General features: G+C 45.7%; 1 protein-coding gene across 1 annotated transcript in view; it reads left to right on the top strand.

The window, feature by feature from the left end:
- Positions 1 to 15,693, top strand: part of FANCD2 (FA complementation group D2) — a 1,101,131-nt gene that overhangs the window by 1,038,560 nt on the left and 46,878 nt on the right. The window contains exon 42 of the mRNA XM_086938826.1: positions 9,676 to 9,822. Within this exon, the coding sequence (XP_086794952.1) occupies positions 9,676 to 9,822 (147 nt within the window). The remainder of the gene's footprint in view (positions 1 to 9,675; positions 9,823 to 15,693) is intronic.

Below are 15,693 nucleotides of genomic sequence, written 5' to 3' on the forward strand. Positions count from 1 at the left end.
GACGATGAGATGGCCCGCATGAAGGCGGAGGCCGAGACGCTCACGGCTGTGGGCCTGGAGAAGCCTAAAGAGACCAAGAAGGCGTACCGCCCTTTCCAACGGCGGTTCGATGGGCAAGGCCGAGGACGTGGCCAGGCTTCGGGACAGTCGCAACATCAACAACAGTTCCGTAAGCCATTCCAGAAGCGCCAGAAGGGCAGAGGTGGCCAGCAGTCGGCTCCGGCGCCCAAGGGCCAGGCTGGGTCTAGGCCCTAGGAACCTACTTCTCCCGGATCTGTTACCCACTCCGGTAGGGGGAAGCATTCAATTTTTTCTGGCAGAGTGGAGAAAAATTACTCAGGACAAGTGGGTGCTGAATATTGTTTGCTATGGATACAGTCTTCGGTTCACCAGCCCTCCTCCAGCAATTCCACCGGTCAGCTCGCAGTTTCAGCTGCGCGAGCTTCAGGCGGAAGCGGATATCCTGTTGAGGAAAAGGGCGATAGAAGACGTACCTCTGTCTCAGAGAGGAAGAGGTCTGTACTCCCGGTTCTTTCTGGTTCGCAAGAAGGACAAGAACGAGTTCAGGCCCATTCTGGACTTGCGGCAGGCAAACAAATGGATTCGCAGGGAAAAGTTTCGCATGCTGTCGTTGCATCAGATTTATCCTCAGCTGCAACAGGGAGACTGGCTATGTGCTATAGACCTACAGGATGCCTACTTCCATGTGCCCATTGCACACAAACACAGGAAGTTCCTGCGGTTCCAAGTCGGCACCAATCACTATCAATACACAGTACTCTCATTCGGACTGAAGTCTGCGCCGAGAACATTCTCGAAGTGCATGGCGGTGGTAGCAGCACACCTGAGGAAGAACAAGGTGTTCGTCTACCCGTACCTGGACGATTGGTTGATCAAGGCATCTTCCTTCTCGGAAGCGCGAGCACACTTCCAGAAGACGTGCGTTCTCTTGAACAAGCTGGGGCTGCACATCAACATGGCCAAGTCTGTCCCGACTCCGGTCCAATGCATACAGTACTTGGGAGCCTCCATCAATACGCTGTCAGCAAGCGTGTCTCCTTCGGAAGAGCGACGATTATCTCTCCTTCGGAAGGCTCAGGCTCTTATGACGACTCCATCTACAACAGTGAGGACGGTGTCTTCTCTACTGGGATCGATGGCCTCTTGTATCTTCCTGACGCCACACGCACGGCTGCACATGAGACCGCTGCAGGAGTGCTTGGAGGACCAGTGGGATCAGAGGAAAGGATCTTGGGACGACAAGATTCGACTGTCGCTGCATGCTCTTCAGTCTCTGAAGTGGTGGTGTTCGGCGGAGAATCTCCTCAGAGGGGTTCCCTTTCACAAGGACATTCCCACGCAGACTGTTGTGACGAATGCTTCTCTCCTGGGATGGGGAGCGCACTCCGGGACTCTACAGATTCAAGGAACGTGGTCACCGATGGAGGCCACGTATCACATCAATTTCCTGGAACTCAGAGCTGTTCACTTGGCACTGAAGGCCTTTCTTCCGTCCTTCCAGACCAACTCTCTGCTTGTACAGACGGACAATACCACCACAATGTATTACCTCAACAAGCAGGGGGGCTCGAGATCGCGCACTCTGTCACAGGAGGCGCAGGCGATCTGGCACTGGCTCCTAGCCAGAGGACTGACGGTAATGGCTACCCATCTTCCAGGTGTGCAGAATGTTCAGGCAGACGCACTGAGCAGGCTGGTTCAGGAAAACCACGAGTGGGTCATAAACGACGAAGTACTAGGAGAAGTCTTCGCAAGGTGGGGAACTCCAGACGTAGATTTGTTCGCCACCGCCGAAAACAGCAAGTGCAGAGACTTCGCCTCCAGGTACTACCAGCAGGGGACGCTGGGGAATGCGTTATGGATCGACTGGACGAACAGCTTTCTGTACGCCTTTCCTCCCATTCCCCTGATTCCGGCGGTGCTCATCAAACTGGCCCGGTCCAGGGCTCGGATGATACTCATTGCCCCGGAGTGGCCCAGGCAGTGGTGGTTCACGGACCTACTTCACCGGTCTCTCCTTCCTCACATTCGGTTGCCGTGCAGGCCGGACCTTCTCACGAAGTTCGGGGGACAGATGTTACACCCCAACCTCTCGTCTTTGAGTTTGGCGGCATGGCTCCTGAGATAGTGCAATATGGCCATCTGAATCTGCCCGATGATTGCATGGACATTCTGAAGGAGTCTAAGAGACCTTCCACTCGGACTTCATATGCTTACAAGTGGAAGAGGTTTTGTATCTGGTGCCAGTCTAAGAATCATGACCCTACGACCTGTAAGGAAGATGTCATCCTTCCTTACCTTTTACATTTGGCGCAGTCTGGCCTTAATGTTCATTCCATTAAGGTTCATCTTGCTGCATTGACTGCCTACAGGAAATGCCCTTCACAGACTTCCTTTTTCCAGATCCCTGTGATCAAAGATTTTCTGGAAGGATTGAAGAAAGTATTCCCTCCTGTCAGGCTTCCTTCGCCTTCATGGGAATTGATTGTGGTGCTGTCCAGATTGATGAAGGAGCCTTTTGAACCTATTCATAAGGCTTCGTTGCAGCACCTGTCCTGGAAGGCGGCGTTCCTCGTGGCCATTACATCGGCCCGCAGGGTGAGTGAAATTCAGGCGTTGTGTTGTACTGAACCTTATACTGTGTTTCATGCTGCTAAGGTTGTCATGCGTACTCACCCTAAATTTCTTCCCAAGGTTATTTCTGATTTTCATGTCAACCAGACCATAACTTTGCCTACGTTTTTTCAGAACCCTTCATCCCCAGCGGAGAGGTCTCTCCATTCCCTGGATGTTAGGAGGGTGTTGAAATTTTATCTGGATAAAACCAAAGATATTCGTAGGTCTGACCCGTTGTTCATCACTTATGGATCGGTCAGGACGGGTCTTGCGACATCTAAGCAGTCCATCTCTAGGTGGATTGTGTCCTGCATACAATTATGTTACCAAAAGGCTAATAAGACCTTAGGAGGTAAGCCTAAGGCTCATTCCACCAGGGGCAAAGCTGCCACGACGGCTCTGCTCCGTAACGTGCCGATTGCTGAAATCTGCAAGGCAGCCACTTGGAAGTCGGTTCATACCTTTGCTAAGCATTACTGCCTGGACACTGACGCCAGGGCAGACGCTCAGGTTGGGCAGGCTTCGCTGCGGAATTTGTTCGCACAGTAGTGGCGTTATGTGTTTGTTCTCCACCGCCGCTTTGGTGTGGGGATGGGCTTGCCATTCTATTCACTAGATTATGACTATACACAGAGATCCCCTAGTACAGAAGGAGTAGTTTCTGTCCTGTAACTCCAGTTCTGTAGTAGGGGTATCTCTGTTATAGTCATAAGCGCACGCCCTCCTCCCCGGTGGAGATATTTCATCATGTAAGGAATGCGACAGGTCTGGCGTGCTTCGCCTTCAAAAAGAACTGAAAGTAGAGGGACCTGCTATGCATTCTGGGATACTGGGAGAAGTTCTGGAAAGTTCTCTTAAAGGCACAGTATCCTATTTAAGCCACATAATGGCAGCCTATGGGGCTTGTCTGTCCCTACCTTCCTCTCTATCACTCCAGAGTCTTTTACTGGGGGAGGCAAGTTTCTCTATGGTAGAAACTGGGCAGGCTGTATTATGTGTGGTGTTTTTTGGTGGAATTTCTAGTTGAAGTACTGGACAGTGTAGCCTGTGGATATAGGCTGCATTATTTGTCTTTAAATTCTCTCTTAAGTGTCTTTGCAGTTTCTGCATGATTTTGACAACTTAAGAGATTATTTTTGATTGCCGGGGTCCATGCACATGGGCAGGACTATTCACTAGATTATGACTATAACAGAGATACCCCTACTACAGAACTGGAGTTACAGGACAGAAACTACTCCTTACCAAGCACGCCGGTCACCACGCCCCTGCACCTACCAGGTGCACCGTTGCCAGGGTACCCAATAGACGCCAAGATCCGACCTCAACCAAAGAATGGGTGGGTCTTCAACTCGGCAGTCCCGCCCACCTGCAACATGCCCTTTATTTTTCGGGCTTTCCTGCAATTAGCTCCTTTGCTTTTTCGGAGCGAGTGACCCCCTTGACTCGGTTGCAACTGTCCTCCTTGCCTGCTGCCTGGCCTGCCTCCGCTTCCTGCACCAGACTTCCCGGCCTCGCCTGCTGCCCTCTCCCGGCCTCGCCTGCTGCCATCTCCCGGCCTCGCCTGCTGCCCCCTCCCCGCCTCGCCTGCTGCCCTCTCCCGGCCTCGCCTGCTGCCCCCTCCCGGCCTCGCCTGCTGCCCCCTCCCGGCCTCGCCTGCTGCCCTCTCCCGGCCTCTTTCAAACCTTTTTACACGGATTTGAATGTAAGTATGATGGTGTGCCCTTGTGTGTTCTTCCGTGTGTTGCTGTTTCCACATTTGTTTGCGTTTCACTGATTTTCTGATGGTGTATTTTTGCTGAGTCTCTATTTGTCAGCCTGTGTATGTCTGCTAGTTGCTGAAAGTGTTTTCATGTATGTGTGTGTAGAGCTGCGTGTCCTCATTACCCAATCTGGTAGTCTTATTTAGTACTACATTTTCTGTTATTCTCATTGGCTGATGAAATAAACTGCATTACCGCCTTGGTGCTTTGGATATGTTGCAACGCTTTCCGTACGGTTTCCTGTGAAATTGTTGCCATAATTCGACTTCGTGCATATACTGAAACTTAGCTTCAATAAACATCCTTTTTGACGTCCACAACTCTGAACTGTCGCATTCGCATTGCTAGTGATCATGCAGTGTTGCGGTTGCCATGGTCGTTTGCTGTTACCTCCATGTTTATTATTTTTGTTACTAGGATGGAAGGGGCAGTCTGTTTCTTTAACATTCTTGGTTGTTTTTTTCTGTTTCATTTACGAGATATGTGAGCAACTAAATCTGTTGTTCTCCAGGGCAGCGCAAGGCCATGGGCACTCGATGTTCGTCAGATAATATCAGTTTAGAACATAGGTTGTAATAAGACTACAACTACATGAATGTTTGATGGCCTACTCATAACTGGGGTTATTGAGAAGTCGATCAACTTCTCGATGTGAACTGGTCGTTTTTTAATTGATAGCTTACAATGATATAAGCTGTCTCACATTTTCCATGGCCAGACATCCTGTGGCAATATAACATGTCCCATAATGTCTGAAATAACAGATGTACAGAGTATCAGGCTTTAACTGTAAGTGTGCACCTTGCATTTTTTTCTCTCATGGTCACAGTGTATTATACGTGTTAATAAATGTAAATGTTGTGTTCTAGGTAGCGTAATAAATTTTATAGTTTTGATAATCACTATTGTAGTTTCTAGTATGTGCTTTTCTTCTGCTTTTTTCAACACACTAATTCTACTTTTGTTCATGGTCCCATGTTTTAGTATGCCTCACTTACAGCACTTAATGGCTTGACTAATGTAGTTGTACGCCAAACTTCATCCACATTTGGGCTGCTAATTCCTCCATACAGGGACCTTAAGTCACAGGCTTAAGTACCAAGCAGCTTCAATTGTTAAATCTTGCAATATATGCAAATGATAGATCTGCCTTACATGTGATGTCACTTCCTGTCGTGATGACACTTCCTGTCGTGATGTCACTTCCTGTCGGGATGTCACTTCCTGTCGTGATGTCACTTTCTGCCGTGATATCACTTCCTGCCGTGATGTCACGTCCTGCCGTGATGTCACTTCCTGTGACCACGCCTACCTTGGAGAGTCCCCCCACTTCTTTTTTTAGGACTTGTGCCCTGGAAAGGGCACCCATTCACGAAGCACTGCTGTCTTGAGTTTCAGATCTGTTGGGATGGGCATTTTTCACATTCTGTCCTGCAGGACATTTTGGTCTGAGCCTTTCCGTAGTCCCACCACCTGAGAGGTACTGCTTTGGTATCTATTCACGAGGTGAGGAAACTGTGGTTCAGAAAAAAAACAAGTTACTTGCTTTAAAAAATCCTGTAACTGCAGATTCCTCACCGACCCTCCAAACCTGTTCGTACTGTGGAACTGACTCTTTTTCTATCTTTGAATGTCCCATCCTAGTGATCTGCTCACTGGTCAAGTTAATTTGCAGATGAGCTGTGCGTCCGAGGGTACCACCAACTATTAGAAAGCGAATGACGTCAGTGTGCATTCGGTGGCGATTATACACTGCCCGCTTCACTTCAGGAGTGGAATAACTTTGGTGCAAAGATGCATGGCGCCACCTACCGGTGCGCAGCTGTACTACTTTTTAGTTTCTGGATGCAGTGTGATGCCTGAGTGAATATTCACAACGTGAGAAATCTGCAGTTAGATTGAACATATTTATGATAAATTAAGCAAAGTATCTAAAATAGCAAAAACTCAGCATTCCTCTTCCACATTTGGTGCTGTTCTGTCCAGATAATTTTGCTGAAGAGCAGAGCAAAATTAATGAGAACCCATATGGAAACCTTTCACCTCTTTATGAATCAGCAGAACAATTTTCAGTATGAGACACTAGTGCCTGTATCCTTGCTTCTTCAGATTGATAAAATGAGCCAACATGGTAGCAATCCAGATTTTCAATTTAAAGTATGGCTTAGCCAAAGTTAGTGTATTGCTACTGTTGAAGCTATAATCAATTACAGAGGCATGGTAGCTTCTCTCGAGTTGTGTACCAGACACATCTCGAGAGAAGATAAGAGTTATGGTTTATGAGTTACTTACAACAACTCTGATTGTTTCAATGAGTGTTTTGTTGGTTTATTACTGTAAGGAACTGGATTATTATTCGAGGTTGGCGACTGCCACCTGAAAGAATATTCCCAAGTCTTATCAAGGTGAACCCTTAAAGTTGCTAAATTAAACTGAGCTCACTCCCCTAGTAGCTATGTCACAGAGCCCAAATGCTTAACTTAGGGCAATATGTAAAGTATTTCTGCAGTATCAAAATAGTAATAGAGTTAAAATGTCAAACAATAAAATTCCACAACTTAATTAAAAAATAGAGTGCAATTTAATAAACATAACGACAAGTGACAAAAGTTTAATAGGGGGGACTGGAGATATGAATTTCTAAAGTTTTAAGTAGACATAGCGCTAAGTGCAAATGATACTCTTTAGTTGCGATAGATCAGGACCTAGTCGTAATTTCTGGGTAACTGCAATGGAGCGCGGTTCAGATACACCAACCAGGTTCGTCCCAGTCAAAGATCTTACCTTCTGACTTAGTCTTTTTGGTTCCAACCTTTCGGGGTTTCTAGAGCAGTTCAGATGAAGCCACTTTAGGCTCCCAGGACCTCAGGAGCTGCACTTTGGGGCCAGGACTCGATCCTGCAGAGACCATCAGATAGGTCCAGTTGCTACTGGTCAGCTGGGTATTCCAGGGAAAATGCCTCCTGTAGCTTGTTGTCTTCCTTTTCCCACATAGGATGTCAGCCAACTGACCCTTGTAATCCAAAACTTCTTTGTCCTGGGTCCAAGAGGGAGCAGGCCCAGTCGTTTAGGGTTCCTCTAAGGTCACAGAAAGCAGATCAAGTTCTCTTCTGATTATCCGCAGGTCCGGAAAGGGAGCCTGGAGGTGCCACATTTAGGCCTGGCGCCAGTTAGTGGATGTGGGTGACTGTTGATTCTTACCAAGCAAATGGGGTAAATGTTACCAAGGCCAACCCTACCTACTATGTCGGTAGTTCCTGTTTACCTTACTTAGGCCCAAAAGCATTTTGTCGATGTATTTTCAAGAGGCTGAAAGTCTTTGGCCTGGACACACTAAACTTAGGACCCGATATAGATCTTGGTGGATGGGTTACTCCATCACAGCGGTAACAGATATCCCGTCCGCCAAAACGAGATGATCAAAAAATCTGTACGTACTGAATAAGCGGAACCCAACTGCAACACTTGGTGGTGAATTATTAATGTTTTCACAGGAGAGTTTTCCTGTCAAAATGGGTTATTTTAACAGATTGCTTGCAAGTTTTACACTACAAGCAGTCAGTCTACACAGAGTAGGACTGAAACCATGTTTGTGCAGTCATTATAGTGGTGGCGCAATAGGTGCTGCAGTCCACAAATGGCATTTAAGCGTTACAAGCCTCAGGTGGACTTTCCACACCATATTCTAGGGACTTGACGGCAAGTCATACATGCCAATTAGGAATAGGCCAATTTAACATTGTTTAAATGGGAAGCACAGGTACTCTCCTCCGAGTTAGCAGGTATTAGGCAGGTAAAAGGCACAGAAATTAAAAAACAGCAAAGCAGATATGGCAATAATCTGGCGTGCCATGAACACCAAAGAGAGCGAAAGAGGTGATACACTGGGCTGACATCTACCTCTTGGAAAACACTCAAAACACAGAATTGGTGTATCTGTAGCCCTAACTTGTGTGATCCTATCTGCCTACTGCTAGTATCCCTTCAGAGAGACGGACAATTTCAAGAATTGGACTAGGTAGGCTCACTCGCCTAATGTGACATGCTTCATCTTTTGCCACCTTCATCATTTGTAACATGTTACCAGTTGGCTGTTCCTTTGGGCCAGGTAGGATCGATGTGGCCGCTGTACCTTGACATAAGTGTGACTATAGGAGGCTCCCACCCTCGACCATGAGGCAAATGGCCCCCTAGCACTAGGTATTAGCCCCTGGTGATTGATGGAAGAGAGGTAGGTCCTCTCAACCTTTACCATAGGACCCTTCACTATAAATAAGTTTAGGGATACATATTTTGAGCCCTGATGAATGTCCGCGACCTCTCCTGGGCTCTAATAGAAGGGCAGAAACATGTTGGCATGACAACTCAGCAGTACATAAGGGTCATAGTAACCATGTACTTCCTCTGAGAGGACATTGTGGTAATTTCTTACTCAAGCCTAGGATACTACCTGAATAAAGGACACCTTGTGGTATATCCTAAGATTTTTTTAGACATAGAACTGGATCCAAGTATTTTATCAAGAGAAAACACATTTTATTTTTATGTTTACGAATTCCCGCAGGTTGAGTCTGCTTTGGTAGTATCATCTCACTAGGGTGGGACGAGGTGGCAAATGATGAAGCATGTCGCATCACGAGTGAGCTGACCTCCTCCAATTCTTGAAATTGCCAATCTCTCTGTAGGAATACTAGCAGTAGGTAGATAGGATCACACAAACTAGGGCTAAATAGACAAATCTCTGTGTCACAGCAGTTATGTGTTTTGAGAAAAATCTGGGTTGCCCACGCAGAAAAGGGCATATTTCCTACAGGTACCAGATCCTTTATGTTTCATTGCTGACTCAAAGGTTGCTTAATTGTATTCTTGTTTTTATTGACCACTGATGTTATTAAAGCCACTTATTTCCTTTATTTAAAGTTTGAATTGTAATATTTTTTTCTATTTTCCAACTATTAGGTTTTTGACAGTTGGTAGTATGTTTTTCTAATATAGCCTCTACCTTTTTTATTTAACTTTTGACTTCCTCACTTTGTTAATCTTTTGTACTATTTTGTTGTTTACATTATATTTTTTACGTGTTCGGGTGAAAGCAAGTTCAGAAGGCCTTGTTTTATTTTTAATTTGTCCTGTTTTTGAGAGGTCGCCTCTAGTAGATTGTAAATATTGAAATATTTTTAGGTGTATCCATTTATTGAGATAGTAAAGTCATAACCTGAAATTTTAAAAGAAACATAATATGTACATGTAACATACTTTCTTTTTTAATTCTTAGATTAACCAGGACACAACATTGACCAACCATGTGCCTCTGTTAAAGAAGAGTCTTGAGATATTTGTGTACCGTGTGAAAGCCATGCTAACAATCAACAACTGCCAGGAGGCATTCTGGCTAGGCAACCTGAAAAACAGGGACCTTCAGGTTAGTAGTTCTCTAACCAAGAAATTTAATGAGATAAGGTTTTTAATCCAAACATTTGAGAGCATAGTTTCTATTGCGCGGGTCTTCCACTCACATTTTCTTTTTGTATGTTCCTAGTAAGGTCATAAATGATCTGATTTATTGACCATTACGTTTCCATAATTCCATCTCAATCCCAAACATAATTTCATTTTATTCTGCTGGTACCCGACTTCCTAGTCACTGGGATCTCAATGGTTTCATCATGTCCATATTCCCTTTGTAGGTCTCGCTGAGCCAGCGCGCATGCGCTACTCTGGCGAGACACTCTAGTAGGGCTTCCGAAAATGCTTCCAGTGTGGCGATGAGCTTGCTGTTACGCGCGTGCTTACAAACCTCTGCTTTCACTTTTGGCGCCGCGCGCACGACGCTGCATAAGCTTTGACTTCTTTTTGTTAAATTATTATTTCATTGCGCGGCCCGGCCGCGCTGCCAATGCTTGTTCTCCTTCTTATTGTCACCCCCATCTCTGCCTTTCAATGTTACGCACATTTTGTTTTCATCGCTCTCTCTGTAAAAACCTATATTGACTATTTTTTTTAATGTCTTCAGAATATAAATAACACGCCGATTTACCTGTTTGTTTGGCTTCGTGTAGAAGTATTAAGAAAAGTACCGATGAGGCCGTAAAGGGATTCGTCATTTTCATCTTTCAGCACTGTTCATTTTTTACGAGCTGCTTTTGGCCTCTCAGGACAAGTCGAGGATAAACACAAAGGTTAAAGTTCAAAGTCTGAAGCCCTCATTCCAATAAACACATGCAAGGTCAAGCGGCTGCTGCCAACCCCTTTGTTGATAGAATACTGCCTTTTAAAGATCACTGAATAGTTTCGTTTTTTTTAAACAATGTTTTTGGAGGGGTGAGGAAAAACAAAAGCCGTATAAGCGCAACCACTGACACCCAGATATCTGTATCACATTAAGTACTGCATTCTAACTGCTTAAGTGGAGTTTTGCACAGCTACCACGAACTGCAATGCATATCCCAGGGAATGTTTCTCTGCCTTAGTCGCTGACACTGAGTGTTTTACTGTCATCTAAAAGCATTACATCTCAAACTCGCGTTTCACAACAATGCAGCCAATAAAAGATTTTTCATAATGCAGGTCTCGTAATTTAATCTAGCCATTACTTGTGTCCGCACACATACACTTTAAAACTATTTCATCCTTCTCCCTGTGCCTATCTCAGAAGGTGAGGCTCTAAGAAGCATAGCAACCTACTGAATATTGTCCTCACTTTGTCAATAAACTACTACCTACATGCTGATATACCAAACATTCATTCTGCTGAAAGACAAAATACAAAATATTGTGATGCATTAATCATTGCTACACAGTTCTTTATTGCTATATATACATTTAAATTCAAGAATCAACAGAAACAAAGTTGGTAGAGCTGTTTTGCTAAAACCTCCTAGTTTCTTTTCCCTCACACATATTACAGTCCGCGCACTTTTCTGTTCACCTCAGCACACTCTCTCTCGCTCGCTCGCTCTCTCCCTCTTCACCACTCAAGCCTCATCCCTTGCCACATTCATTCTCCTTGTCACCTTTCTCTCTGCAACGCTCTCTTCCTAGTTGCCCCGAGTACAGCCTGCTTTTTTTACTGCACCCCCTTTCCTCTGAGTGAATAATTTATGGTGCATTTTGTCTTGCTGCTCTCATTATGCTCTGATGAGGGAGGGCTGAGCCCATGATGTGCCTGGGCCGGAAGTGATGGGAAGCATACGCTCTAAGATTGTCTGCACTGCCCGAAGACCAGACTGTACAGCTCCCCATCTTGGTTATTTCAGCTCTTCGGTGCCTGCAGTGCTTTTATGCAGTGCTGCATGTTAGTTATTCCAGCACTTCTATATGCAATACTGTCCTGCATTTCTTTACTGTAATGCGCTGCAGTGTTTTCATGCAGTGCAACGCTCCCATACATCACCGTGATTTATACTCTGGTCATTTTACCCCCCCATATATACATTCATGAGGCATTTACCTTCCATTCCTGAGACATTTATGTTCCATTTCTGAGGCATTCATCTTCTATTCCAGAAATATTAACCTGCTTTTCCTGAGGCGAATGCCTTCCATTCCTGATGTATTCAACATTCACCTACCATCCTGACGCATTCACTGTGCATTCCTGAGGCATTCATCTTCCATTCCTAAAGCATTCACCGTCCATTCCTGAGGTATTCACCTTCCATTCTGTAGCTTCTTCAACAAGCATTGGCCTGGCCAATAGGTTTCGCCTTTGGGACCTTATAAGTGTTTAGCCATGCAACAGTAGATGTTGTTGCACCAAGGATATTGTGGTGTATAACTAAACACTTATAAGGTCCCAAAAGCGAGACCTATTGGCTATGTCACACACACACACACCCGCACCCAAAACCGCACCCACAACCACACACACACACACACACAACCACAGCCACACACACACACACAACCACACCAAGCATTGGCATAGCCAATAGGTTTCACCTTTTGGACCTTATAAGTGTTTAGCCACGCAACAGTTGGTGTGGTTGCACAAAGGATATTATGCTGCATGAATAAATACTTAGAAGGTCCCAAAAGCGAGAACTATTGCCACACAACCCCACACACACATACACACAACCACACCAAGCATTGACATAGTCAATAGGTTTCGCCTTTGGGACCTTATAAGTGTTTAGCCACGCAACAGTTGATGTGGTTGCACAAAGGATATTATGCTGCATGAATAAATACTTAGAAGGTCCCAAAAGCGAGAACTATTGCCACACAACCCCACACACACATACACACAACCACACCAAGCATTGACATAGTCAATAGGTTTCGCCTTTGGGACCTTATAAGTGTTTAGCCACGCAACAGTTGATGTGGTTGCACAAAGGATATTATGCAGCATAAATAAATACTTAGAAGGTCCCAAAAGCGAGAACTATAGGCTATGCCAATGCTTGGTGTGGTTGTGTGTGTAGTTTGTGCTATATAAAAAAAAAAAAACAATTGCAATGCAATAGGTCTTACCTTACTGAATCTTTGAGCTGCTAGTGTTGCAGCTCAACTTTTATAATGCGAGACCTATTGCATTGCAAATGCTTGTTAGATCTGGTGTAGAGACCGCTTTAGCTCTGCTGCCACCATTTTTCTGAAAACGGACAAAATTATATTCACAATAAAAATATAAGCTCACATGCATAAATACATTGACGTTGGTTTATCCATTGCTCTATACAGCATGGGACGGTGGATCAACTTCTTGGCATCCTGTACTGAGATATTTCAACATTTTTCCTCATTGCATGTGCACAGCTGCCTGAAAAGGAGTGCATTGTTGGGCCACTCCTGGTTGCTTCTGCTGTGGTAGCAACTGCCACTTACTAAGAAAAAGTTCACCTCTGCTTTACCCTTAGTAAGCGTGTCATTGCTGTTGATATTCCTGGTTCAGGACTGTCCTCCTTGCAGGGTACAAGTCCTAAAAATGGAAGTGCCGTAGCTAAGTTAGATAGTATGCAAGTGACATCATGGTATGTGACATAACTGCGTGTGACATTGCATGTGGCATTATAAGACGTGGAATCTGTAAAAGTTAAATATGAATAAATAGGTATTTCAATTGCTATTCGTGTAAATACTCACACAGTCTGATACAGCTGACGAGCTTACAGTGCCTTTTTATATAGGAATCGACCAAAGTCAAAAGATTGCTTCCAAATTGTAGTTTCTCTTATATGCTTATGAAGTGATAACAAACTGTGCCTTTGTGTTCGAGACATGTGGGCTGCTGAATTCATATCTGTGCATAGATCGCCGCCTAGTGTTGGGTCCGGATGATTGCACATTGTTGTCCTGGAAGAGTCTTCGAAGTATCACGAGATGGGTGGCTCCTCCCCTGGACTACAGTGCGCATGGGCATCCTCTCCATCTTCAGATTGTTTTTTTCCGCCATTGTGTTCGGATGTACTTTTCTTAACTCAAGTTCCGAATCGATAAAAAACTTTTTTACAAGGCCAAAAGGCCTTCGGGGCGTCGGTATTGTCTTTCGCTCGGTGCCGTGTACTTGTTCCAGTTCTTCGAGCTGGACGTCGAAGGCCGCGTGGCTTTTTTCGACACCAAAGGCCCCATCAACGATCGAAAATGGAACGGAGCCCGTTTAAACGATGCCCCGTTTGCAACTCTAAATACCCTCACATCGATGTGCACCCGGTGTGCAATAAATGCCTATCTCCAGACCACGACGAGGCCAGCTGCATGGCCTGTTCTCGGTTCAGGTCAAAGAAGACGCTTAGGCTTCGGCGCGTGGCAAGACAGTCGGCGCAGAGAACAGCGCCCGACCCAGAGAACATCTTTGAGGCCGAAGACGACGAGGGCGTCGAAGAGGAGGATCCTGAACAACAGTCGGATCCTGCTTCGGAGCAAAACTCTAACTACGATGAGGACGAAGAAGAAGAAAACGTCGAGGATGAAGACGTCGTCGAGGTAGGAGACGACGCACAGGCCATCGGAGCCGTCGATGACGACTCGAGCGATAAGCAAGGCCCAACCCCAGTTACTGGGGCCAATGATGACACTGAACTTTCAAAGGCTCAGGTCCAGGCATCGCCGGAAGGCCTTAGCCAAGATCTTCAACAACATTCTATAGCCCCGCGTCAAGGCCCGGCTAAGAATATGTCAAAAGAGCCATAGGTCGATCAACCACAGTCGATGGTAAAAACAAAACCGACAGAATCACAATCGAAACCGAAACTGCTAAAGACAGTCCTCGGATCGACGACTTCGGATTCATCGGCTCCAATAAAAAAGAAGAGTGTCATCGACCCTTCGGGGTCACAAAAGGGTGTCGACCCAAAGATCGGGGTGCCAAAGCCTGTGACTACGGTCAAGCACGTCGGACTGACGCCATCGACGTCGACGTCAAAAGACGGCGACACAAACAAGGGACTCCAGTCTCAAGAGACTCTCGATCCGAAGCTTCAAGCCTCCACACCAATGGTCGTTAAAACCCTCGAGTCGAAGACCAAGATCGGCTCCAAAGAGCACATCAAGTCGAAGCAAAAGAGCGTGCCTGCTGCGCACCAAGAGCTCGAGTCCACGCTAGGCCAGAAACAAACTGGTGACAAGGTTAAGTCGGTCGGATCGAAGACGGCGCCACACTCGAAGAAAGTGGGCCAGTCTCCAATGCTTAAGCCACTGATTAAATTTGGACTGCCCCCGACCGCACGACCTAAGGCGTTCGAGCCGAAACAAAGCATTGAAACGGCCAAAAAGGTGTCAGTAGTACAAAGGTCTCAGCCCATAGAAGAGGACGTTGTGTTCCAAGCGCCCTCCTATGATAACCAGTCGAAACTATTCATCGACTCAGACTCTGGCAGACTCACTATTTATAAAAAAAAAGATCATACCAGAAAATCCTATGGAGTCATACAAAATACCACTCAAAAAAAAAAGGGACTCTTCCACCTCCCCTGTTCTTTTTGAGCCTGTGGAGTCCTATGGACAAGAATATACATATACACCCTCACGTACTAATGAGGATGTGGGGGAAGGCTATTATAAGGAAGACTTTATTTATCCTGTTGACACAGATCAAGAGGAGTCTCAACCCTTGATTGACCCTGTTGACCCGGGTGAGCCACACACCACGTCTGACACTCAATCCTACACGGTCAAGACCTCGCCAATTGAAGATACGGCTGCGTTTAACGCGTTAATTGAAAGGGCAGCACATAATCATGATGTGGAAATGCATGCTGACCCAATAGAGGAAGACTTTTTGTTTGACACTTTCTCCACTTCAGAAAGATCAGTGAAGACATTGCCAATGCTAAAGGGTGTCCTCAAA

This window comes from Lissotriton vulgaris, chromosome 9, assembly GCF_964263255.1.
Source record: "Lissotriton vulgaris chromosome 9, aLisVul1.2, whole genome shotgun sequence".
NCBI lineage: Eukaryota > Metazoa > Chordata > Amphibia > Caudata > Salamandridae > Lissotriton > Lissotriton vulgaris.